This window comes from Oncorhynchus keta, chromosome 23, assembly GCF_023373465.1.
Source record: "Oncorhynchus keta strain PuntledgeMale-10-30-2019 chromosome 23, Oket_V2, whole genome shotgun sequence".
NCBI lineage: Eukaryota > Metazoa > Chordata > Actinopteri > Salmoniformes > Salmonidae > Oncorhynchus > Oncorhynchus keta.
The window spans coordinates 8,646,469-8,671,146 of record NC_068443.1 but is presented as its reverse complement, the minus strand read 5'-3'; the positions used below and the strand labels follow the sequence as shown (position 1 = coordinate 8,671,146).

General features: G+C 39.5%; 1 protein-coding gene and 1 long non-coding RNA gene across 2 annotated transcripts in view; one reads left to right on the top strand and one right to left on the bottom strand.

Moving 5' to 3' along the window:
- Nucleotides 1–1,905: 1,905 nt before the first annotated feature.
- Nucleotides 1,906–4,573, bottom strand: LOC127910942 (uncharacterized). The gene is made up of 6 exons (XR_008076967.1): nucleotides 4,549–4,573; nucleotides 4,465–4,506; nucleotides 4,138–4,179; nucleotides 3,970–4,095; nucleotides 2,617–2,700; nucleotides 1,906–2,116 (listed from the first exon to the last, which is right to left on the bottom strand). It is a non-coding gene; the product is annotated as an uncharacterized LOC127910942 (long non-coding RNA).
- Nucleotides 4,574–5,711: 1,138 nt separating this feature from the next.
- The window catches only part of LOC127911135 (zinc finger protein basonuclin-2-like), a 28,048-nt gene continuing 9,081 nt past the window's right edge, over nucleotides 5,712–24,678 (top strand). Inside the window, exons 1-3 of the mRNA XM_052477397.1 lie at nucleotides 5,712–5,732; nucleotides 5,843–5,945; nucleotides 23,319–23,494. Coding sequence (XP_052333357.1) covers nucleotides 5,712–5,732; nucleotides 5,843–5,945; nucleotides 23,319–23,494 — 300 coding nt within the window. The remainder of the gene's footprint in view (nucleotides 5,733–5,842; nucleotides 5,946–23,318; nucleotides 23,495–24,678) is intronic.

The following is a 24,678-nucleotide window of genomic DNA, read 5'->3' as shown; positions in this document are numbered from 1 at the left end:
GGCACAATCCCTACGGTGAAGCATGGTGGTGGCACAAAGCATGGTGGTGGCCCAATCCCTACGGTGAAGCATGGTGGTGGCACAATCCCTACGGTGAAGCATGGTGGTGGCACAATCCCTACGGTGAAGCATGGTGGTGGCACAATCCCTACGGTGAAGCATGGTGGTGGCAGCATCATGCTGTGGGGATGTTTTTCAGCGGCAGGGACTGGGAGACTAGTCAGGATCGAGGGAAAGATTAACAGAGCAAAATACAGAGAGATCCTGGATGAAAATCTGCTCCAGAGCTTTCAGGACCTCAGACTGGGGTAAAGGTTCATCTTCCAACAGGACAACGACCCTAAGCACACAGCCAAGAAAACACAGGAGTGGCTTTAGGACAAGTCTCTGAATGTCCATGACTGGCCCAGCCAGAGCCCGGACTTGAACCAGATCGAACATCTCTGGAGAGACCTGAAAATAGCTATGCAGCGACGCTCCCCATCCAACCTGACAGAGCTTGAGAGGATCTGCAGAGAAGAATGGGAGAAACTCCCCAAATACAGGTGTGCCAAGCTTGTAGCGTCCTACCCAAGAAGACTGGAGGCTGTAATTGCTGCCAAAGGTGCTTCAACAAAGTACTGAGTAAAGGGTCTGAATACTTATGTAAATGTGGTATTTCCGGGTTTTCTCTAAAAACCTGTTTCTGCATCAAAGTGTATCGTGTTTAGATTGATAAGGGGGGGGGGACAATTAAATCAATTATAGAATAAGGATCTAACGTAATAAAATGTGGAAAAAAGTCAAGGGGTCTGAATAAGAGCGTCTGCTAAATGACTTAAATGTAAATGTAATACACCGTATATATCCTTCTCCCTATGGCCCACTGATACACACACAATCAGTGTACATATAGACAGACGCTCTCTCTCTCTCTCTCTCTCTCTCTCTCTCTCTCTCTCTCTCTCTCTCTTGGCTCAGTCTCACATCCCAGATCCTCACCCAAATTTAAATGGGAGGAGCCAAGATTAGGGACTCAAAAAAATGAGAGAGAGAGAGAGAGAGAGAGAGAGAGAGAGAGAGAGAGAGAGAGAGAGAGAGAGAGAGAGAGAGAGAGAGAGAGAGAGAGAGATAGAGAGAGAGAGAGAGAGATAGAGAGAGAGAGAGAGATACAGAGAGAGAGAGAGAGACAGAGACAGAGAGAGACAGAGAGCGAGAGATAGATACAGAGAGAGAGAGACAGAGAGAGAGGGAGAGAGACAGAGAGAGAGAGACAGACATAGAGAGAGAGAGAAGTAACAGCAGTTGTCAAGATCTTCTAGCCTACACAGTCCAGAACAGGAGAGAGGAGAGGCACTAAGAGACAGCAAACCCCTGACACCAACCTGACCCACACAACCAACGTACAGGTGAGTTTAAGACACGCGGGTGTGCCCACAAATAATCGAGAACTCTAGCCTAAATTGTTGTATAATTAAATTGTTAAAATGACGTGCAAAGTTTTTTTTATATAAAGTGTAATGTTCTTTTCTTGAGACGCTTGATGTTTCTTTTCTCGATAGATTACTTTTATTGTTACTTTCTTCTGTGGCGTAAACTAAACTAAAGCTTTGAATGTTTGTGAATTCTTATTGTTCTCTCACACAATATCTTACCATGAAAGGACACATTTTTCACAGTTGTGTTTTTTCATCAGAAATGATTGCTTCTGGGTACCTTCAAGTGTGTGTAAAATATTACTGTTTCCAGATGTTTAATTCATAGATTTTAGACGTCCTTAAAAATTAAATTAAAAATTGCAAAGCGCATTATATCTATTGTTAAGATGGAATGTTCATTTCCTCTGTATTTGGCTGTGATATGTGGTTGTCTCAGCTAGCTATCTGAAGATGAATGATGATGAATGTACTGACTATGACTGGTCCACCTAGCTATCTGGAGATGAATGTACTGACTATGACTGGTCCACCTAGCTATCTGGTGATGAATGTACTGACTATGACTGGTCCACCTAGCTATCTGGAGATGAATGTACTGACTATGACTGGTCCACCTAGCTATCTGGAGATGAATGTACTGACTATGACTGGTCCACCTAGCTATCTGGAGATGAATGTACTGACTATGACTGGTCCACCTAGCTATCTGGAGATGAATGTCCTGACTATGACTGGTCCACCTAGCTATCTGGAGATGAATGTACTGACTATGACTGGTCCACCTAGCTATCTGGAGATGAATGTACTGACTATGACTGGTCCACCTAGCTATCTGGAGATGAATGTCCTGACTATGACTGGTCCACCTAGCTATCTGGAGATGAATGTACTGACTATGACTGGTCCACCTAGCTATCTGGAGATGAATGTCCTGATGACTGGTCCACCTAGCTATCTGGAGATGAATGTCCTGACTATGACTGGTCCACCTAGCTATCTGGAGATGAATGTCCTGACTATGACTGGTCCACCTAGCTATCTGGAGATGAATGTCCTGACTATGACTGGTCCACCTAGCTATCTGGAGATGAATGTACTGACATGACTGGTTCACCTAGCTATCTGGAGATGAATGTACTGACTATGACTGGTCCACCTAGCTATCTGGAGATGAATGTACTGACTATGACTGGTTCACCTAGCTATCTGGAGATGAATGTACTGACTATGACTGGTCCACCTAGCTATCTGCAGATGAATGTCCTGACTATGACTGGTCCACCTAGCTATCTGGAGATGAATGTACTGACACTGGTCCACCTAGCTATCTGGTGATGAATGTACTGACTATGACTGGTCCACCTAGCTATCTGGAGATGAATGTACTGATCTGGTCCACCTAGATCTGAAGATGAATGTACTGACTATGACTGGTCCCTAGCTATCTGGAGATGAATGTACTATCTGGTCCACCTAGATCTGAATGTGTACTGACTATGACTGGTCCACCTAGCTATCTGGTCCACTGGTCCACCTAGCTATCTGGAGATGAATGTGCTGACTATGACTGGTCCACCTAGCTATCTGGAGATGAATGTACTGACTATGACTGGTCCACCTAGCTATCTGCAGATCCACCTAGCTATCTGGAGATGAATGTACTGACTATGACTGGTCCACCTAGCTATCTGCAGATGAATGTCCTGACTATAATGTCCTGACTATGACTGGTCCACCTAGCTATCTGAAGATGAATGATGACTATGACTGGTCCACCTAGCTATCTGGAGATGAATGTCTGACTATGACTGGTCCACCTAGCTATCTGGAGATGAATGTACTGACTATGACTGGTCCACCTAGCTATCTGCAGATGAATGTACTGACTATGACTGGTCCACCTAGCTATCTGGAGATGAATGTACTGACTATGACTGGTCCACCTAGCTAGGTGATGAATGTACTGACTCTGGTTCACCTAGCTATCTGGAGATGAATGTACTGACTATGACTGGTCCACCTAGCTATCTGGAGATGAATGTACTGACTATGACTGGTCCACCTAGCTATCTGGAGATGAATGTACTGACTATGACTGGTTCACCTAGCTATCTGGAGATGAATGTACTGACTATGACTGGTCCACTGGCAGATGAATGTCCTGACTAGACTGGTCCACCTCTATCTGGAGATGAATGTACTGACTATGACTGGTCCACCTAGCTATCTGGTGATGAATGTACTGACTATGACTGGTCCACCTAGCTATCTGGAGATGAATGTACTGACTATGACTGGTCCACCTGCTATCTGAAGATGAATGTACCTATGACTGGTTCACCTAGCTATCTGGAGATGAATGTACTGACTATGACTGGTCCACCTAGCTATCTGGTGATGAATGTACTGACTATGACTGGTCCACCTAGCTATCTGGAGATGAATGTACTGACTATGACTGGTCCACCTAGCTATCTGGAGATGAATGTACTGACTATGACTGGTCCACCTAGCTATCTGGAGATGAATGTACTGACTATGACTGGTCCACCTAGCTATCTGCAGATGAATGTCCTGACTATGACTGGTCCACCTAGCTATCTGGAGATGAATGTACTGACTATGACTGGTCCACCTAGCTATCTGCAGATGAATGTCCTGACTATGACTGGTCCACCTAGCTATCTGGAGATGAATGTCCTGACTATGACTGGTCCACCTAGCTATCTGAAGATGAATGTACTGACTATGACTGGTCCACCTAGCTATCTGGAGATGAATGTCTATGACTGGTCCACCTAGCTATCTGGAGATGAATGTACTGACTGACTGGTCCACTGCTATCTGCAGATGAATGTCCTGACTATGACTGGTCCACCTAGCTATCTGGAGATGAATGTACTGACTATGACTGGTCCACCTAGCTATCTGGTGATGAATGTACTGACTATGACTGGTTCACCTAGCTATCTGGAGATGAATGTACTGACTATGACTGGTCCACCTAGCTATCTGGAGATGAATGTACTGACTATGACTGGTCCACCTAGCTATCTGCAGATGAATGTCCTGACTATGACTGGTCCACCTAGCTATCTGGAGATGAATGTACTGACTATGACTGGTCCACCTAGCTATCTGCAGATGAATGTCCTGAATGACTGGTCCACCTGATCTGGAGATGAATGTACTGGACTGGTCCACCTAGCTATCTGGTGATGAATGTACTGACTATGACTGGTTCACCTAGCTATCTGGAGATGAATGTACTGACTATGACTGGTCCACCTAGCTATCTGAAGATGAATGTACTGAATGACTGGTTCACTGCTATCTGGAGATGACTGGTGGTCCACCTAGCTATCTGGTGATGAATGTACTGACTATGACTGGTCCACCTAGCTATCTGGAGATGAATGTACTGACTATGACTGGTCCACCTAGCTATCTGGAGATGAATGTGCTGACTATGACTGGTCCACCTAGCTATCTGGAGATGAATGTACTGACTATGACTGGTCAACCTAGCTATCTGAAGATGAATGTACTGACTATGACTGGTCCACCTAGCTATCTGGAGATGAATGTCCTGACTATGACTGGTCCACCTAGCTATCTGGAGATGAATGTCCTGACTATGACTGGTCCACCTAGCTATCTGGAGATGAATGTCCTGACTATGACTGGTCCACCTAGCTATCTGCAGATGAACGGACAAACTTTAAGTCACTCTGGATAAGAGCATCTGCTCAACAACTAAATGTTTTACATACAGATCTCATATTACTACTGAAGTTGTTTATTACAAATGTAGTTATTTATTACGTTTGACTGTGGAAAACCTATCAGTACTAGGTATTTATCAGAGAGGTGGATATGCATAATTTAACTTGAAAAAAAAAAAAACATGATTAATTGTCTCTCTGAAATGAAACCATCATGTGATAGATTTTAAACCAAATACACGTCTGTCATTGAACCGCACCATAGATAGTTAATAATAAAATAATAATAATATATGCCATTTAGCAGATGCTTTTATCCATTCTACGTATGGGTGGTCCCGGGAATCGAACCCACTACCCTGGCGTTACAAGAGCCATGCTCTACCAACTGAGCTACAGAAGCAGAAGTTAAAACAATACAAGCTCATTTACCAACACGTCTGAACATGGATATATATCATTTTGTTAATAAAGTTTTCATGTTTGAAATGGAATAGATAGATTATTCTATGTTGTAATAATCTATTTCTACAGTCTTAAAGGTCAAAGATGGTGTAATATGGTGAAGATGTCTCCCAACTTGGACCAGGTATGCTGTGTGTGTAACTTTAACTCCCTCTTGTCCCACAAGCAGCTATAAAAGCATCTCTAAATGTAATCTTCTTCTTCGTCATCTCTCTCTTCCTCCTCGTTCCCCAGGTAATCAGATGTACCCAGGTGAACTGTACCTGTCAGTGTTTCAGACCAGCCAAGACCAACCTCAGGATATGTGACCACTGTAGACATGGCTGGGTAGCTCATGGTGAGCACACACACACACACACACACACACACACACACACACACACACACACACACACACACACACACACACACACACACACACACACACACACACACACACACACACACACACACACACACACACACACACACACACACACACACACACACACACACACACAGACACATGGATATAGACACACACACACACATGGATAAAAACACACACACAAACACACACACACACACACACACACACACACACACACACACACACACACACACACACACACACACACACACACACACACACACACACACACACACACACACACACATGGATATAGACACACACACACACACATGGATAAAAACACACACACAAACACACACACACACACATACACACACACGGATAGAGACACACACACAGATGTTCTCTGTGATGTGAATCACTCTGCTGCTCTCTGTGATGTGAATCACTCTGCTGCTCTCTGTGATGTGAATCACTCTGCTGCTCTCTGTGATGTGAATCACTCTGCTGCTCTCTGTGATGTGAATCACTCTGCTGCTCTCTGTGATGTGAATCACTCTGCTGCTCTCTGTGATGTGAATCACTCTGCTGCTCTCTGTGATGTGAATCACTCTGCTGCTCTCTGTGATGTGAATCACTCTGCTGCTCTCTGTGATGTGAATCACTCTGCTGCTCTCTGTGATGTGAATCACTCTGCTGCTCTCTGTGATGTGAATCACTCTGCTGCTCTCTGTGATGTGAATCACTCTGCTGCTCTCTGTGATGTGAATCGCTCTGCTGCTCTCTGTGATGTGAATCGCTCTGCTGCTCTCTGTGATGTGAATCACTCTGCTGCTTGCAACAGCTACATAGTGTGGATCCCAGCCTGTGGAATAAACGTTTGAGGGAGTTCCTCCCATCTCAACTTATCCTGGTATCGATGCTCCATGCTGTCAAAAAACGAGTTTCATTTAAGAAGGCCACGAGTGGGGCTTTTTATTGCTCAATCTAATTTGTGCTGATTCTCAAAAAATGTCACAGGCCTAACGGACACATGCTCAAACTCCTCCACGTTTGAAAAAGGACCAATCTGTAGTTGCTACATCAATGTTTGGACTTGAAAATGATATATATATATATATACATATCCATTGACTGTTGAAGAATATAGTTTATAAATGCCTCATGAGCTTTGTTCAACTGAGAACCTAAAATATAAACTTGTTTTTCTCCAATGTTTGTAAACAGGGTCAATGTAAACAAACACTGTATAACATGGTTATAACTATAGTGTTGATATCATGGATGGTTATAACTATAATGTTGATATCATGGATGGTCAGTCCTGTATAGCCTCATAACATGGTTATAACTATAATGTTGATATCATGGATGGTCAGTCCTGTATAGCCTCATAACATGGTTATAACTATAATGTTGATATCATGGATGGTCAGTCCTGTATAGCCTCATAACATGGTTATAACTATAATGTTGATATCATGGATGGTCAGTCCTGTATAGCCTCATAACATGGTTATAACTATAATGTTGATATCATGGATGGTCAGTCCTGTATAGCCTCATAACATGGTTATAACTATAATGTTGATATCATGGATGGTCAGTCCTGTATAGCCTCATAACATGGTTATAACTATAATGTTGATATCATGGATGGTCAGTCCTGTATAGCCTCATAACATGGTTAGAACTATAGTGTTGATATCATGGATGGTCAGTCCTGTATAGTCTCATAACATGGTTATAACTATAATGTTGATATCATGGATGGTCAGTCCTGTATAGCCTCATAACATGGTTAGAACTATAGTGTTGATATCATGGATGGTCAGTCCTGTATAGCCTCATAACATGGTTATAACTATAATGTTGATATCATGGATGGTCAGTCCTGTATAGCCTCATAACATGGTTATAACTATAGTGTTGATATCATGGATGGTCAGTCCTGTATAGCCTCATAACATGGTTATAACTATAATGTTGATATCATGGATGGTCAGTCCTGTATAGCCTCATAACATGGTTATAACTATAATGTTGATATCATGGATGGTCAGTCCTGTATAGCCTCATAACATGGTTATAACTATAATGTTGATATCATGGATGGTCAGTCCTGTATAGCCTCATAACATGGTTATAACTATAATGTTGATATCATGGCTGGTCAGTCCTGTATAGCCTCATAACATGGTTATAACTATAGTGTTGATATCATGGATGGTCAGTCCTGTATAGCCTCATAACATGGTTATAACTATAATGTTGATATCATGGATGGTCAGTCCTGTAGAGTCTCATAACATGGTTATAACTATAATGTTGATATCATGGCTGGTCAGTCCTGTATAGTCTCATAACATGGTTATAACTATAATGTTGATATCATGGCTGGTCAGTCCTGTATAGCCTCATAACATGGTTATAACTATAGTGTTGATATCATGGATGGTCAGTCCTGTATAGCCTCATAACATGGTTATAACTATAATGTTGATATCATGGATGGTCAGTCCTGTATAGCCTCATAACATGGTTATAACTATAATGTTGATATCATGGCTGGTCAGTCCTGTATAGCCTCATAACATGGTTATAACTATAGTGTTGATATCATGGATGGTCAGTCCTGTATAGCCTCATAACATGGTTATAACTATAATGTTGATATCATGGATGGTCAGTCCTGTATAGCCTCATAACATGGTTATAACTATAATGTTGATATCATGGATGGTCAGTCCTGTATAGCCTCATAACATGGTTATAACTATAATGTTGATATCATGGATGGTCAGTCCTGTATAGCCTCATAACATGGTTATAACTATAATGTTGATATCATGGATGGTCAGTCCTGTATAGCCTCATAACATGGTTATAACTATAATGTTGATATCATGGATGGTCAGTCCTGTATAGCCTCATAACATGGTTATAACTATAGTGTTGATATCATGGATGGTCAGTCCTGTATAGCCTCATAACATGGTTATAACTATAATGTTGATATCATGGATGGTCAGTCCTGTATAGCCTCATAACATGGTTATAACTATAATGTTGATATCATGGATGGTCAGTCCTGTATAGCCTCATAACATGGTTATAACTATAATGTTGATATCATGGATGGTCAGTCCTGTATAGCCTTATAACATGGTTATAACTATAATGTTGATATCATGGATGGTCAGTCCTGTATAGCCTCATAACATGGTTATAACTATAATGTTGATATCATGGATGGTTATAACTATAATGTTGATATCATGGATGGTTATAACTATAATGTTGATATCATGGATGGTTATAACTATAATGTTGATATCATGGATGGTCAGTCCTGTATAGCCTCATAACATGGTTATAACTATAATGTTGATATCATGGATGGTTATAACTATAATGTTGATATCATGGATGGTCAGTCCTTGCATCCACAGCTCTGTCTATGAATCTATTAATCTAATTTGGGGCGGCAGGGTAGCCTAGTGGTTAGAGCGTTGGACTAGTAACCGGAAGGTTGCAAGTTCAAACCCTCGAGCTGACAAGGTACAAATCTGTCGTTCTGCCCCTGAACAGGCAGTTAACCCACTGTTCCCAGGCCGTCATTGAAAATAAGAATTTGTTCTTAACTGACTTGCCTCGTTAAATAAAGGTAAAATATAAAATAAATAAATACATGTAAAATAATGTAATGTGGTTACATTTCTCCAGGACCATCCCGACCAACCAGCTTTCTACCACAACAGAGGCTGGTTGTCCTTGAAGATCAAGGGGGTTTTACATGAATTGGAAAGACTGGGAAAGTCTGCCAGACTTTGGGTTTTTAAATGCAAAAGATATAATTGAATCGTATTATGATATGTAGTAGAAAGGAATGGGTTAGGAGAAGCGTAATAACCGCAGAGTGAAATGCAACATCAACATAAACTCTAACACAGATCTATCCTGCAATAGAGGTCTATCAATTTGGAATTGATTTATCCTGCAATAGAGGTCTATCAATTTGGAATTGATTTATCCTGCAATAGAGGTCTATCAATTTGGAATTGATTTATCCTGCAATAGAGGTCTATCAATTTGGAATTGATTTATCCTGCAATAGAGGTCTATCAATTTGGAATTGATTTATCCTGCAATAGAGGTCTATCAATTTGGAATTGATTTATCCTGCAATAGAGGTCTATCAATTTGGAATTGATTTATCCTGCAATAGAGGTCTATCAATTTGGAATTGATTTATCCTGCAATAGAGGTCTATCAATTTGGAATTGATTTATCCTGCAATAGAGGTCTGTCAATTTGGAATTGATTTATCCTGCAATAGAGGTCTGTCAATTTGGAATTGATTTATCCTGCAATAGAGGTCTGTCAATTTGGAATTGATTTATCCTGCAATAGAGGTCTGTCAATTTGGAATTGATTTATCCTGCAATAGAGGTCTATCAATTTGGAATTGATTTATCCTGCAATAGAGGTCTATCAATTTGGAATTGATTTATCCTGCAATAGAGGTCTGTCAATTTGGAATTGATTTATCCTGCAATAGAGGTCTATCAATTTGGAATTGATTTATCCTGCAATAGAGGTCTATCAATTTGGAATTGATTTATCCTGCAATAGAGGTCTGTCAATTTGGAATTGATTTATCCTGCAATAGAGGTCTATCAATTTGGAATTGATTTATCCTGCAATAGAGGTCTATCAATTTGGAATTGATTTATCCTGCAATAGAGGTCTATCAATTTGGAATTGATTTATCCTGCAATAGAGGTCTGTCAATTTGGAATTGATTTATCCTGCAATAGAGGTCTGTCAATTTGGAATTGATTTATCCTGCAATAGAGGTCTATCAATTTGGAATTGATTTATCCTGCAATAGAGGTCTATCAATTTGGAATTGATTTATCCTGCAATAGAGGTCTATCAATTTGGAATTGATTTATCCTGCAATAGAGGTCTATCAATTTGGAATTGTTTTATCCTGCAATAGAGGTCTATCAATTTGGAATTGATTTATCCTGCAATAGAGGTCTATCAATTTGGAATTGATTTATCCTGCAATAGAGGTCTATCAATTTGGAATTGATTTATCCTGCAATAGAGGTCTATCAATTTGGAATTGATTTATCCTGCAATAGAGGTCTGTCAATTTGGAATTGATTTATCCTGCAATAGAGGTCTATCAATTTGGAATTGATTTATCCTGCAATATAGGTCTATCAATTTGGAATTGATTTATCCTGCAATAGAGGTCTATCAATTTGGAATTGATTTATCCTGCAATAGAGGTCTATCAATTTGGAATTGATTTATCCTGCAATAGAGGTCTGTCAATTTGGAATTGATTTATCCTGCAATAGAGGTCTGTCAATTTGGAATTGATTTATCCTGCAATAGAGGTCTATCAATTTGGAATTGATTTATCCTGCAATAGAGGTCTATCAATTTGGAATTGATTTATCCTGCAATAGAGGTCTATCAATTTGGAATTGATTTATCCTGCAATAGAGGTCTATCAATTTGGAATTGATTTATCCTGCAATAGAGGTCTATCAATTTGGAATTGATTTATCCTGCAATAGAGGTCTGTCAATTTGGAATTGATTTATCCTGCAATAGAGGTCTGTCAATTTGGAATTTATTTATCCTGCAATAGAGGTCTATCAATTTGGAATTGATTTATCCTGCAATAGAGGTCTGTCAATTTGGAATTGATTTATCCTGCAATAGAGGTCTGTCAATTTGGAATTGATTTATCCTGCAATAGAGGTCTATCAATTTGGAATTGATTTATCCTGCAATAGAGGTCTGTCAATTTGGAATTGATTTATCCTGCAATAGAGGTCTGTCAATTTGGAATTGATTTATCCTGCAATAGAGGTCTATCAATTTGGAATTGATTTATCCTGCAATAGAGGTCTGTCAATTTGGAATTGATTTATCCTGCAATAGAGGTCTGTCAATTTGGAATTGATTTATCCTGCAATAGAGGTCTATCAATTTGGAATTGATTTATCCTGCAATAGAGGTCTATCAATTTGGAATTGATTTATCCTGCAATAGAGGTCTATCAATTTGGAATTGATTTATCCTGCAATAGAGGTCTATCAATTTGGAATTGATTTATCCTGCAATAGAGGTCTATCAATTTGGAATTGATTTATCCTGCAATAGAGGTCTGTCAATTTGGAATTGATTTATCCTGCAATAGAGATCTATCAATTTGGAATTGATTTATCCTGCAATAGAGGTCTATCAATTTGGAATTGATTTATCCTGCAATAGAGGTCTATCAATTTGGAATTGATTTATCCTGCAATAGAGGTCTGTCAATTTGGAATTGATTTATCCTGCAATAGAGGTCTGTCAATTTGGAATTGATTTATCCTGCAATAGAGGTCTGTCAATTTGGAATTGATTTATCCTGCAATAGAGGTCTGTCAATTTGGAATTGATTTATCCTGCAATAGAGGTCTATCAATTTGGAATTGATTTATCCTGCAATAGAGGTCTGTCAATTTGGAATTGATTTATCCTGCAATAGAGGTCTGTCAATTTGGAATTGATTTATCCTGCAATAGAGGTCTATCAATTTGGAATTGATTTATCCTGCAATAGATGTCTATCAATTTGGAATTGATTTATCCTGCAATAGAGGTCTGTCAATTTGGAATTGATTTATCCTGCAATAGAGGTCTGTCAATTTGGAATTGATTTATCCTGCAATAGAGGTCTGTCAATTTGGAATTGATTTATCCTGCAATAGAGGTCTATCAATTTGGAATTGATTTATCCTGCAATAGAGGTCTGTCAATTTGGAATTGATTTATCCTGCAATAGAGGTCTGTCAATTTGGAATTGATTTATCCTGCAATAGAGGTCTATCAATTTGGAATTGATTTATCCTGCAATATAGGTCTATCAATTTGGAATTGATTTATCCTGCAATAGAGGTCTATCAATTTGGAATTGATTTATCCTGCAATAGAGGTCTATCAATTTGGAATTGATTTATCCTGCAATAGAGGTCTATCAATTTGGAATTGATTTATCCTGCAATAGAGGTCTGTCAATTTGGAATTGATTTATCCTGCAATAGAGGTCTATCAATTTGGAATTGATTTATCCTGCAATAGAGGTCTATCAATTTGGAATTGATTTATCCTGCAATAGAGGTCTATCAATTTGGAATTGATTTATCCTGCAATAGAGGTCTATCAATTTGGAATTGATTTATCCTGCAATAGAGGTCTATCAATTTGGAATTGATTTATCCTGCAATAGAGGTCTGTCAATTTGGAATTGATTTATCCTGCAATAGAGGTCTGTCAATTTGGAATTGATTTATCCTGCAATAGAGGTCTATCAATTTGGAATTGATTTATCCTGCAATAGAGGTCTGTCAATTTGGAATTGATTTATCCTGCAATAGAGGTCTGTCAATTTGGAATTGATTTATCCTGCAATAGAGGTCTATCAATTTGGAATTGATTTATCCTGCAATAGAGGTCTGTCAATTTGGAATTCATTTATCCTGCAATAGAGGTCTGTCAATTTGGAATTGATTTATCCTGCAATAGAGGTCTATCAATTTGGAATTGATTTATCCTGCAATAGAGGTCTGTCAATTTGGAATTGATTTATCCTGCAATAGAGGTCTGTCAATTTGGAATTGATTTATCCTGCAATAGAGGTCTATCAATTTGGAATTGATTTATCCTGCAATAGAGGTCTATCAATTTGGAATTGATTTATCCTGCAATAGAGGTCTATCAATTTGGAATTGATTTATCCTGCAATAGAGGTCTATCAATTTGGAATTGATTTATCCTGCAATAGAGGTCTATCAATTTGGAATTGATTTATCCTGCAATAGAGGTCTGTCAATTTGGAATTGATTTATCCTGCAATAGAGGTCTATCAATTTGGAATTGATTTATCCTGCAATAGAGGTCTATCAATTTGGAATTGATTTATCCTGCAATAGAGGTCTATCAATTTGGAATTGATTTATCCTGCAATAGAGGTCTGTCAATTTGGAATTGATTTATCCTGCAATAGAGGTCTGTCAATTTGGAATTGATTTATCCTGCAATAGAGGTCTGTCAATTTGGAATTGATTTATCCTGCAATAGAGGTCTGTCAATTTGGAATTGATTTATCCTGCAATAGAGGTCTATCAATTTGGAATTGATTTATCCTGCAATAGAGGTCTGTCAATTTGGAATTGATTTATCCTGCAATAGAGGTCTGTCAATTTGGAATTGATTTATCCTGCAATAGAGGTCTGTCAATTTGGAATTGATTTATCCTGCAATAGAGGTCTATCAATTTGGAATTGATTTATCCTGCAATAGATGTCTATCAATTTGGAATTGATTTATCCTGCAATAGAGGTCTGTCAATTTGGAATTGATTTATCCTGCAATAGAGGTCTGTCAATTTGGAATTGATTTATCCTGCAATAGAGGTCTGTCAATTTGGAATTGATTTATCCTGCAATAGAGGTCTGTCAATTTGGAATTGATTTATCCTGCAATAGAGGTCTATCAATTTGGAATTGATTTATCCTGCAATAGAGGTCTGTCAATTTGGAATTGATTTATCCTGCAATAGAGGTCTGTCAATTTGGAATTGATTTATCCTGCAATAGAGGTCTATCAATTTGGAATTGATTTATCCTGCAATAGAGGTCTGTCAATTTGGAATTGATTTATCCTGCAATAGAGGTCTGTCAATTTGGAATTGATTTATCCTGCAATAGAGGTCTATCAATTTGGAATTGATTTATCCTGCAATAGAGGTCTATCAATTTGGAATTGATTTATCCTGCAATAGAGGTCTATCAATTTGGAATTGATTTATCCTGCAATAGAGGTCTATCAATTTGGAATTGATTTATCCTGCAATAGAGGTCTATCAATTTGGAATTGATTTATCCTGCAATAGAGGTCTGTCAATTTGGAATTGATTTATCCTGCAATAGAGGTCTATCAATTTGGAATTGATTTATCCTGCAATAGAGGTCTATCAATTTGGAATTGATTTATCCTGCAATAGAGGTCTATCAATTTGGAATTGATTTATCCTGCAATAGAGGTCTGTCAATTTGGAATTGATTTATCCTGCAATAGAGGTCTGTCAATTTGGAATTGATTTATCCTGCAATAGAGGTCTGTCAATTTGGAATTGATTTATCCTGCAATAGAGGTCTGTCAATTTGGAATTGATTTACCCTGCAATAGAGGTCTATCAATTTGGAATTGATTTATCCTGCAATAGATGTCTATCAATTTGGAATTGATTTATCCTGCAATAGAGGTCTGTCAATTTGGAATTGATTTATCCTGCAATAGAGGTCTGTCAATTTGGAATTGATTTATCCTGCAATAGAGGTCTGTCAATTTGGAATTGATTTATCCTGCAATAGAGGTCTATCAATTTGGAATTGATTTATCCTGCAATAGAGGTCTGTCAATTTGGAATTGATTTATCCTGCAATAGAGGTCTATCAATTTGGAATTGATTTATCCTGCAATAGAGGTCTGTCAATTTGGAATTGATTTATCCTGCAATAGAGGTCTATCAATTTGGAATTGATTTATCCTGCAATAGAGGTCTGTCAATTTGGAATTGATTTATCCTGCAATAGAGGTCTGTCAATTTGGAATTGATTTATCCTGCAATAGAGGTCTGTCAATTTGGAATTGATTTATCCTGCAATAGAGGTCTATCAATTTGGAATTGATTTATCCTGCAATAGAGGTCTATCAATTTGGAATTGATTTATCCTGCAATAGAGGTCTATCAATTTGGAATTGATTTATCCTGCAATAGAGGTCTATCAATTTGGAATTGATTTATCTATTTATCTATCAATGTCTTCTTCTAATGCCTCTTAAAGGGGGGAAGTAATCTAAAAGTAACTGAATGTAATCAGATTACATTACTGAGTTTTGGGTAATCTAAAAGTAACTGAATGTAATCAGATTACATTACTGAGTTTTGGGTAATCTAAAAGTAACTGAATGTAATCAGATTACATTACTGAGTTTTGGGTAATCTAAAAGTAACTGAATGTAATCAGATTACATTACTGAGTTTTGGGTAATCTAAAAGTAACTGAATGTAATCAGATTACATTACTGAGTTTTGGGTAATCTAAAAGTAACTGAATGTAATCACATTACATTACTGAGTTTTGGGTAATCTAAAAGTAAAATTACTGATATTTAACTAGTTACTGTAACGGACTACATTTAGAGAGTAACCGAACCAACGCTGCACATAAGACACGCACGCACACTGACACACACACTGACACACACACACACACTGACACACGCACACACACACACACACACACACACACACACACACACACACACACACACACACACACACACACACACACACACACACACACACACACACACACACACACACACACACACACACACACACACACACACACACACACGTTATGGTTGATGCATGGAATCTGTCAGACTGTTAGAGACCTGGGATCAACATATGGAAACGCAGATGCTTGATCCTTTGACATCTGTTAGTGAGAGAGAGGGAGGGGGAGGGAGGGAGAGGGAGGGAGGGAGGGAGGGAGGGAGGGGGTGGGAGGGAGGGAGGGAGAGAGGGAGGGAGGGAGGGGGAGAGGGAGGGGAGGGGAGGGAGGGAGGAGGGAGGGAGGGAGGGGGAGAGGGAGAGGGAGAGGGAGGGAGGGAGAGAGGGAGGGGGAGAGGGAGGAGGGAGGGAGGGAGGGAGGGAGGGAGGGAGGGAGGGAGGGGGAGAGGGAGAGGGAGGGGGAGAGAGAGAAAGACAGAGGGTGGAGGAGGGAGGGGGAGGGAGGGAGGGAGGGAGAGAAGAGGGAGGGAGGGAAGAGGGAGGGAGGGAGGGAGGGAGGGAGGGGGAGAGAGGGAGAGAGGAAGGGGGAGAGAGAGAAAGACAGAGGGTGGAGGAGGGAGGGAGGAGGAGGGAGGGAGGGGGAGAGAGGGAGGGGGAGAGAGAGAAAGACAGAGGGTGGAGGAGGGAGGGAGGAGGAGGGAGAGGGTGGGAGGGGAGAGAGGGAGAGAGGGAGGGGGAGAGAGAGAAAGACAGAGGGTGGAGGAGGGAGGGAGGAGGAGGGAGAGGGGTGGGAGGGGGAGAGAGGGAGAGAGGGAGGGGGAGAGAGAGAAAGACCGAGGGTGGAGGAGGGTGGAGGAGGAGGGAGGGAGGGAGAGGGAGGGAGGGGGAGAGAGGGAGAGAGGGAGGGGGAGAGGGAGGGACGGAGAGGGAGGGGGAGGGGGAGAGAGAGGGTGGAGGAGGGAGGAGGGAGGGAGGGAGGGAGAGAGGGAGGGAGGGAGGGGGAGAGGGAGAGGGAGGGAGGGAGGGAGGGAGGGAGGGAGGGGGAGAGGGAGAGGGGAGAGGGGAGGGAGGGAGAGAGGGAGGGGAGGGGAGAGGGAGGAGGGAGGGAGGGAGGGAGGGGGAGAGGGAGAGGGAGAGGGGAGGGAGGGAGAGAGGGAGGGGGAGAGAGGGAGAGAGGGAGGGGAGAGAGAAAAGACAGAGGGTGGAGGAGGGTGGAGGAGGGAGGGAGGGAGAGAGAGGGAGGGAGGGAGGGGGAGAGGGAGAGGGGGAGGGGGAGAGAGAGAGAGGGAGGGAGGGGAGGGGAGGGAGGGAGAGAGGGAGGGGGAGAGAGAAAAATACATTTACATTTACATTTACATTTAAGTCATTTAGCAGACGCTCTTATCCAGAGCGACTTACAAATTGGTGCATTCACCTTATGACATCCAGTGGAACAGCCACTTTACAATAGTGCATCTAAATCTTTTAAGGGGGGTGAGAAGGATTACTTTATCCTATCCTAGGTATTCCTTAAAGAGGTGGGGTTTCAGGTGTCTCCGGAAGGTGGTGATTGACTCCGCTGTCCTGGCGTCGTGAGGGAGTGTGTTCCACCATTGGGGAGCCAGAGCAGCGAACAGTTTTGACTGGGCTGAGCGGGAACTGTACTTCCTCAGTGGTAGGGAGGCGAGCAGGCCAGAGGTGGATGAACGCAGTGCCCTTGTTTGGGTGTAGGGCCTGATCAGAGCCTGGAGGTACTGAGGTGCCGTTCCCCTCACAGCTCCGTAGGCAAGCACCATGGTCTTGTAGCGGATGCGAGCTTCAACTGGAAGCCAGTGGAGAGAGCGGAGGAGCGGGGTGACGTGAGAGAACTTGGGAAGGTTGAACACCAGACGGGCTGCGGCGTTCTGGATGAGTTGTAGGGGTTTAATGGCACAGGCATTAAAGACAGTGGGTGGAGGAGGGTGGAGGAGGGAGGGAGGGGCAGAGGGAGGAGGGAGGGAGGGAGGGAGGGGGAGGGAGAGAGAGAGGGAGAGGGGGAGAGGGGGAGAGAGAGGGTGGAGGAGGGAGGGAGGGAGGGAGGGAGGGACAGAGGGTGGAGGAGGGTGGAGGAGGGAGGGAGGGGAGGGAGAGAGACAGAGGGTGGAAGAGATCAAACCTCTACATCTCAACAACACTAATAAACCTCCACATCTCAACAACACTAATAAACACAACACTAATAAACACAACAACACTAATAAACACGACAACACTAATAAACACAACAACACGAATAAACACAACAACACTAATAAACACAACAACACGAATAAACACAACAACACTAATAAACACAACAACACTAATAAACACAACAACACGAATAAACACAACACCACTAATAAACACAACGACACTAATAAACACAACAACACTAATAAACACAACAACACTAATAAACACAACAACACAAATAAACACAACAACACTAATAAACACAACAACACTAATAAACACAACAACACTAATAAACACAACAACACAAATAAACACAACAACACTAATAAACACAACAACACTAATAAACACAACAACACTAATAAACACAACAACACTAATAAACACAACAACACAAATAAACACAACAACACTAATAAACACAACAACAAGAATAAACACAACAACACTAATAAACACAACAACACGAATAAACACAACAACACTAATAAACACAACAACACGAATAAACACAACAACACTAATAAACACAACAACACGAATAAACACAACAACACTAATAAACACAACAACACTAATAAACACAACAACACTAATAAACACAACAACACTAATAAACACAACAACACGAATAAACACAACAACACTAATAAACACAACAACACTAATAAACACAACAACACTAATAAACACAACAACACGAATAAACACAACAACACTAATAAACACAACAACACGAATAAACACAATAACACTAATAAACACAACAACAAGAATAAACACAACAACACTAATAAACACAACACTAATAAACACAACACGAATAAACACAACAACACTAATAAACACAACAACAAGAATAAACACAACAACACTAATAAACACAACACTAATAAACACAACACTAATAAACACAACAACACTAATAAACACAACAACAAGAATAAACACAACAACACTAATAAACACAACAATAATAAACACAACACTAATAAACACAACAACACTAATAAACACAACACTAATAAACACAACAACACTAATAAACACAACAACACTAATAAACACAACAACACTAATAAACACAACAACGCTAATAAACACAACAACGCTAATAAACACAACAACACTAATAAACACAACAACACTAATAAACACAACAACACTAATAAACACAACAACACTAATAAACACAACAACACTAATAATCACAACAACACTAATAAACACAACAACACTAATAAACACAACAACACGAATAAACACAACAACACTAATAAATACAACAACACTAATAAATACAACAACACTAATAAACACAACAAGAATAAACACAACAACACTAATAAACACAACAACAATAATAAACACAACAACACTAATAAACACAACAACACTAATAAACACAACAACACTAATAAACACAACAACACGAATAAACACAACAACACTAATAAACACAACAACACTAATAAACACAACGACACGAATAAACACAACAACACTAATAAACACAACAACACTAATAAACACAACGACACTAATAAACACAACAACAAGAATAAACACAACAACAAGAATAAACACAACAACACTAATAAACACAACAACACTAATAAACACAACAACACTAATAAACACAACAACACTAATAAACACAACAACACTAATAAACACAACAACACTAATAAACACAACAACACTAATAAACACAACAACACAAATAAACACAACAACACTAATAAATACAACAACACTAATAAACACAACAACAAGAATAAACACAACAACACTAATAAACACAACAACACTAATAAACACAACAACACTAATAAACACAACAACAAGAATAAACACAACAACACTAATAAACACAACAACACTAATAAACACAACAACAATAATAAACACAACAACACTAATAAACACAACAACACTAATAAACACAACAACACTAATAAACACAACACCACTAATAAACACAACGACACTAATAAACACAACACCACTAATAAACACAACAACACTAATAAACACAACAACACTAATAAACACAACAACACTAATAAACACAACAACAAGAATAAACACAACAACACTAATAAACACAACAACACTAATAAACACAACAACAATAATAAACACAACAACACTAATAAACACAACAACACTAATAAACACAACAACACTAATAAACACAACAACACTAATAAACACAACGACACTAATAAACACAACAACACTAATAAACACAACAACACTAATAAACACAACACTAATAAACACAACAACACTAATAAACACAACAACACTAATAAACACAACAACAAGAATAAACACAACAACAAGAATAAACACAACAACTCAATATGAATGACAGTAACCTAAACCTGTCACTGTTACATTGACCTGGGTGAATATGAATGACAGTAACCTAAACCTGTCACTGTTACATTGAACTGGGTGAATATGAATGACAGTAACCTAAACCTATCACTGTTACATTGAACTGGGTGAATATGAATGACAGTAACCTAAACCTGTCACTGTTACATTGAACTGGGTGAATATGAATGACAGTAACCTAAACCTGTCACTGTTACATTGAACTGGGTGAATATGAATGACAGTAACCTAAACCTGTCACTGTTACATTGAACTGGGTGAATATGAATGACAGTAACCTAAACCTGCCACTGTTACATTGAACTGGGTGAATATGAACGACAGTAACCTAAACCTGTCACTGTTACATTGAACTGGGTGAATATGAACGACAGTAACCTAAACCTGTCACTGTTACATTGAGCTGGGTGAATATGAAAGACAGTAACCTAAACCTGTCACTGTTACATTGAACTGGGTGAATATGAATGACAGTAACCTAAACCTGTCACTGTTACATTGAACTGGGTGAATATGAACGACAGTAACCTAAACCTGTCACTGTTACATTGAACTGGGTGAATATGAATGACAGTAACCTAAACCTGTCACTGTTACATTGAACTGGGTGAATATGAATGACAGTAACCTAAACCTGTCACTGTTACATTGAACTGGGTGAATATGAACGACAGTAACCTAAACCTTTCACTGTTACATTGAACTGGGTGAATATGAATGACAGTAACCTAAACCTGTCACTGTTACATTGAACTGGGTGAATATGAATGACAGTAACCTTAACCCATCACTGTTACATTGAACTGGGTGAATATGAATGACAGTAACCTAAACCTGTCACTGTTACATTGAACTGGGTGAATATGAATGACAGTAACCTAAACCTGTCACTGTTACATTGAACTGGGTGAATATGAATGACAGTAACCTAAACCTGTCACTGTTACATTGAACTGGGTGAATATGAATGACAGTAACCTAAACCTGTCACTGTTACATTGAACTGGGTGAATATGAATGACAGTAACCTAAACCTGTCACTGTTACATTGAACTGGGTGAATATGAATGACAGTAACCTAAACCCATCACTGTTACATTGAACTGGGTGAATATGAACGACAGTAACCTAAACCTTTCACTGTTACATTGAACTGGGTGAATATGAATGACAGTAACCTAAACCCATCACTGTTACATTGAACTGGGTGAATATGAATGACAGTAACCTAAACCTGTCACTGTTACATTGAACTGGGTGAATATGAATGACAGTAACCTAAACCTGTCACTGTTACATTGAACTGGGTGAATATGAATGACAGTAACCTAAACCTGTCACTGTTACATTGAACTGGGTGAATATGAATGACAGTAACCTAAACCTGTCACTGTTACATTGAACTGGGTGAATATGAATGACAGTAACCTAAACCTGTCACTGTTACATTGACCTGGGTGAATATGAATGACAGTAACCTAAACCTGTCACTGTTACATTGAACTGGGTGAATATGAATGACAGTAACCTAAACCTGTCACTGTTACATTGAACTGGGTGAATATGAATGACAGTAACCTAAACCTGTCACTGTTACATTGAACTGGGTGAATATGAATGACAGTAACCTAAACCTGTCACTGTTACATTGAACTGGGTGAATATGAATGACAGTAACCTAATGACAGTCATCCAGCTGTAGTATAGAAATAAGGTAATTTAAAACATGATCGTCCACCGCCACTGGTTAAAACTAAAGGCAGATTAACCAACCCTGTGAGCGGGTTGGTGCCCTGTATTTACATACTTTAACACAGCAGTGTGATGTTGGAAGCTTGTGCAGAAGAGCTTTGTGATCGAAAAGGGAGAAATGAAGTGATCTACGGGGACTTAAGAGAGGACCATTCAACCTGATCCACATGCTTTTGTATATACAGTGTTAAACCGTTAGGTCTAGTAGCCAACCTTCTGATAAAGGACGATGTCATTGTTATAATTATTTAAATGAGTATTTAAATATTTCAATTATTATTTTTATGTATTTACATTATTATTATTATTAAACCTGTTGCCTGTATTAAAGTGAAGAGACAGAGAGAGGAGAGACAGAGAGAGAGAGGAGACAGAGAGAGAGAGAGAGAGAGAGAGAGAGAGAGAGACAGAGAGAGAGAGGGAGACAGAGAGAGGAGAGGGAAACAGAGAGAGAGAGAGAGAGAGAGAGAGAGAGAGAGAGAGAGAGAGAGAGAGAGAGAGAGAGAGAGAGAGACAGAGACAGAGACAGAGACAGAGACAGACAGAGACAGAGACAGAGAGAGACACAGAGACATTTTATTGCTGTGACCATATTGTGTATCTTTTGCCCTCTCCCTCCTCAACCTCCAGCATTGGACAAGCTCTTCCAGCCCGCCCAGCCCCTGCTCTCTGCTACCCAAGTAGAGGTGGCCCATCCTGGGGTAGTATTTGACCTGGCCTCCCTGGTCCTTTATGGAGCCACGGCTCTCCCCATCAGACTGAAGATCCTATTAGACAGACTGCTCAGTGTACTGACCCGGGATCAGGTATGGTAACTCTTAATGACAGTAATAGCAATAATAATAACACTAAGTAATAATAACAACAACAACAATATGAATAATGACAACACTAAATAACAATATTTATAACAATAAGAATAATTACTATAAAAATAATGCTAATGTCACGCCTTGGTCATAGTGTTCTGTGTTTTTGTTATATATTTGTTCAGGCCAGGGTGTGACATGGGTTTATTTTGTGGTATTTCGTATTGGGGTTTTGTAGGCATTGGGATCGCGGCTGAGTAAGGGTGTTGTATGGGCTTGGCTGCCTGAGGCGGTTCTCAATCAGAGTCAGGTGATTCTCGTTGTCTCTGATTGGGAACCGTATTTAGGTAGCCTGGGTTTCACTGTGTATTTCGTGGGTGATTGTTCCTGTCTCTGTGTAGTTTCACCAGATAGGCTGTAATTAGGTTTCACGTTCCGTTTTGTTGTTTTTGTATATTACGTTATTTTCATGTATCGTCATTTCATTCATTAAAGACATGAGTAAAACCACCACGCTGCATTTCGGTCCGACTCTCTTTCTACAAACGAAGAACGCCGTTACAGCTAACAAGAATAATAGCTACACTAATAATAATATCACTACATATTCAATAATAATAACTAGAATAACTAGAATAATAAAAATAATAATACCTAATGCTTATACACTACCGGTGAAAAGTTGTAGCACACCTACTCATCCAAGGGTTTTTCTTTATTTTGACTATTTTCTACATTGTAGAATAATAGTGAAGACATCAACACTATGAAATAACTCGTATGGAGTCATGTAGTAACCAAAAAAAGTGTTAAACAAATGAAAATATATTTTATATTTGAGATTCTTCAAAGTAGCCACCCTTTGCACACTCTTGGCATTCTCTCAACCAGCTTCACCTGGAATGTTCACTCTTGTCCTTCAAAAATCATGTTAAACACTATTTTTGTGACTTGTTACATTTGACTCCAGAACTTATTTAGTCAGAACAAAAGGGTGGAACACTTAATGACTCAAGACATTTCAGCTTTTTTCTTTTGTTAATTATTTTCAAAAAACTTTTGATAACCATAATGAAATGTCGACATCATGTGTGTAGATCATTGACACAAAATCTCATTTTTTTAAAAAATTCATGCCGTTCTGTGTTAAATTATCTTCTGTTTTCTAACAGCTCTCAACT